The sequence below is a fragment of the Electrona antarctica genome (genome assembly GCF_951216825.1).
Source record: "Electrona antarctica genome assembly, chromosome: 18".
Classification (NCBI taxonomy): domain Eukaryota; kingdom Metazoa; phylum Chordata; class Actinopteri; order Myctophiformes; family Myctophidae; genus Electrona; species Electrona antarctica.
In genome coordinates this window covers 9,606,795-9,610,483 of record NC_136799.1, presented here as the reverse complement: position 1 = coordinate 9,610,483, position 3,689 = coordinate 9,606,795, and the positions used below count along the sequence as shown (strand labels likewise).

General features: G+C 48.7%; 1 protein-coding gene across 1 annotated transcript in view; it reads right to left on the bottom strand.

Annotated features, from left to right (window-relative positions):
• dlgap2a (discs, large homolog-associated protein 2a) overlaps nt 1–3,689 on the bottom strand; it is a 426,762-nt gene that overhangs the window by 87,667 nt on the left and 335,406 nt on the right. Inside the window, exon 9 of the mRNA XM_079527917.1 lies at nt 3,020–3,249. Coding sequence (XP_079384043.1) covers nt 3,020–3,249 — 230 coding nt within the window. The remainder of the gene's footprint in view (nt 1–3,019; nt 3,250–3,689) is intronic.

Here is a 3,689-nt window from a genome sequence, read left to right as displayed (position 1 = left end):
CGATTTTTCAAAAATAGCAGACCTACAAGATCTTATGAGCTTGTAGATCTGCTATTTTTCAATAGCTAAAGCATAACATAATGCTAACACCAAAAGGGGTTCCCGCCCAAAATGGGTTAAACAAGTGCCGGCTCACAATGGCCGTCCGCTCAACATTGACTCCGGTTGAGGAAGGGTCTGTCAAACACAAGCGCTGCTGTGGCTTTTGGGTTTGATGTGCCGTACTAATTTAATTAATAGCCGAAGAATAAAACTCTAAGTGACATTCATGGAATTGATGAAATACGGAATAGATTGAACGAGTCCTTTTCACAGTTGACTAAGTAACATGTCAACATGGTTATGGTCTGTTTACGCGGCACTCTACTCTGCTCCTGTGAGCTGGAAGTGAATGGTACAAATGGCGATGCTGTAGAGGTCACAGGGAAACAGAAGGAACAGAGGGGTAGACGTTTAATTGTTTTATAGGCTTCAGTGGGCCATTTTTCAGATGGAGTACCGTTTATATTCACTGTTCACTGTTCATAGGATGATGTTTTTGCACTGTTTAAGCCATACTGATGACAGTAGATTTATAGTGTTGTCTGTGGACCAGTGGCGTGCACAGACATTTAGAGGGGCAGGTGCTCAAGTTAAAAAAGGGCACCTTGTGCAGCGCGTGGAACCGGCCGGTTGCCTTAATCTATTTTGGGCGGGAACCCCTTTTGGTGTTAGCATTATGTTATGCTTTAGCTATTGAAAAATAGCAGATCTACAAGCTCATAGCGCGCCACCGAGTGGCGCGCTACGAGCTTGTAGGTCTGCTATTTTTGAAAAAAAAAAAAAAAAAAGAAGGAGAAAAGTTTTTTTTTTTTTTTTTTAGCACCCCCTAGTGTCTATCTGTGCACGCCACTGCCCAGCTGCTACCTACAGATATATAACTGCCACATTATTACCTGTATTCTAGGCTGCCCTCAGTTCCTTTATGCATTAGACTTAGGCATAAGTCTTAGCAAAATGAGAGAAGGATATTAAAGGACCACTTCACCACTTCAACATCAACTTCTCTTCCTATAATTGGTCCTCACTAATGTTCATGATAAAATACCACCATTTTGTCTGTGTCTCATAGGAGGGCTGTGGGCAGTTCAGAAACCCGTCCACCAGTGACATCATCGATGGTGAATCCAAGCTAATAGAAACGGCAGGCTTTCTTTTCCTGAAAAGTTGCAATGCAAAAGTTGAAGCCATCGTTCTCACGATAATACAAATCTAAATATGTTTTAAAACAAATCTTGTTTTAAAATATGCCTAATGATGATGTCACTGGTGGACGGGTGTCCGAACTGCCCAAAGCCCTCCTATGAGACACAGACTGAGTAGGAAGAAAATGGTGGTGTTAGCTGGAGCCTAATGCTCCAGCTAAGAGTAGCTAATAATTTGGCAAATCATGACGGGTCTTGTGCTCTTGTGTGGCTGACCAGTTTGAACACTTTCTTCGCCACAATTGTTTCAGTCTGTGTCCATTCAGTCTGTGTCCATTCAGTCTGTGTCCATGTATGTGGACATATATGGGGAGAATTGATGAAACGGAGATGTTCTGAAGCTACCCGACAAAAGGAAGACGTACACCGAAGAGCATGGCACAGAAAAAAAGAACTGCTGTGTGACAATGTGCATTTTTACGTGCTGAAGAAACCCGGCGAATATGCAGAGGCCTGGAAGGTATAGGAAGGCGACGAGAGACATGGCTTCACGAGGCTTCTCGGTCACGGTGGTTCAAATCCCCTGCTGCGCGCCATTACAGGAGGAGATCCAACTCCTCTCTAGATGGGAGACCGTTGGGAAGCGACCACGGAGAGGACTGCAAACCATGACAGGAGGAGATCCAACTCCTCTCTAGATGGGAGGCCGTTGGGAAGCGACCACGGAGAGGACTGCAAACCATGGAGGAGATCCAACTCCTCTCTAGATGGGAGACCGTTGAGAAGCGACCACGGAGAGGACTGCAAACCATGGAGGAGATCCAACTCCTCTCTAGATGGGAGACCGTTGAGAAGCGACCACGGAGAGGACTGCAAACCATGGAGGAGGAGATCCAACTCCTCTCTAGATGGGAGACCGTTGGGAAGCGACCACGGAGAGGACTGCAAACCATGAGGAGACCGTTGAGAAGCGACCACGGAGAGGACTGCAAACCATGGAGGAGGAGATCCAACTCCTCTCTAGATGGGAGACCGTTGGGAAGCGACCACGGAGAGGACTGCAAACCATGGAGGAGATCCAACTCCTCTCTAGATGGGAGACCGTTGGGAAGCGACCACGGAGAGGACTGCAAACCATGCGTAATAAAGAGCGCGCAGCCTCGACTCGGACAAGGCCAGCGGGGCTCTCTATATAAAGCAAAACTCTGGGAATACAGACGGCTCCCCGTGGAACAAGAGGCCTGAACCACGGTCACAGAAATGCAGATAAGTTTAATATTTTGTGAATGATACGTTCTCTTTTGGACCTGTACTGTCCAAAAAGAAGAGATAGCTCTGTCTGTGTTAAGGCTCATACATAGTCTGGATTTTCGGTGGTGAGGTGACCACCGGAGCTGAAATAACGTTGAGCGGTGGTGAGTAAAAACAGAGAGAAGGGCTGGGGCGGTGGTGGTGGTTTGCTCTTCACCGCGGGCTCGTGACGTCATGTTGTAGTTCGGTGGTCACCTCACCACCGAAAATCCAGACTATGTATGAGCCTTTTCACACGGAGACAGGACTACGACTAAAACTACATTCATGCAGACATGCACCGAAGGCGGCGGGGGAAACCAGGCAAGGCACCAGGCGCCAGCACATCGGGAGCAATTAAGGGTTCAGCGTCTTGCTCAAGAACACTTCGGACACGCTAACTCTGGGGGGCGGCCCTAAGCCACTGCCGCCCTGCCGCCGTGTGTGTGTGTGTGTGTGTGTGTGTGTGTGTGTGTGTGTGTGTGTGTGTGTGTGTGTGTGTGTGTGTGTGTGTGTGTGTGTGTGTGTGTGTGTCTTGCGTGTACCTCTGGGAGTCCAGGAGGAGGTCTCTGGGCCTGATGACGGCCTTCATCATGGCGTCCGGTCCGGGTCGGACGGCGGTCTTCTGCGGCGACGTCTTGGGGCTGGAGTCGGACTCGCCGCTCTCCTCGTCTCCCATGGCCTTGACGTAGCTGCTGCTCCTCATCCTCCGACACGGGATCTCCTCGTCCTTCCCTCCCCCCGGGTAGCCCCCCCACTCGTCCTGCTGGGGCACCTGTGTGTGTGTGTGTTGGGGGGGGGGGGGGGCATGAATGGATGGGGTTAGGTTAGTAGCAGTGGTGGAAAAAAGTACTAATTTTTTTTTACTGCAATGTAGAAAGACTCTGTTACAAGTAAAAGTCCGGAATTCTAAATTTACTTCGAAGAGAAAAATGTGCGACCATCGCGACCCGGAACAACAGCCAGCCTGGGCTGCTGTAGTGCAGTCAAAACCACCGTTCACTTGCATTGAACTCATTTTCCCAGAAGCCCTTGCAGCCCAGAGCACGGGTCGATTATCCGGTTTCGTCATCATAACGCGACGGCCTCGTCACCAGGTCTGCGACAAAGCCGCAATTTTTTTACATTATTTATTATTATAAAAAAACGGCGAATTAAACACATAAAACAAATAGTGGGGACCACGGGTTATGCAGCTAAACTGTTTTAAAAGTA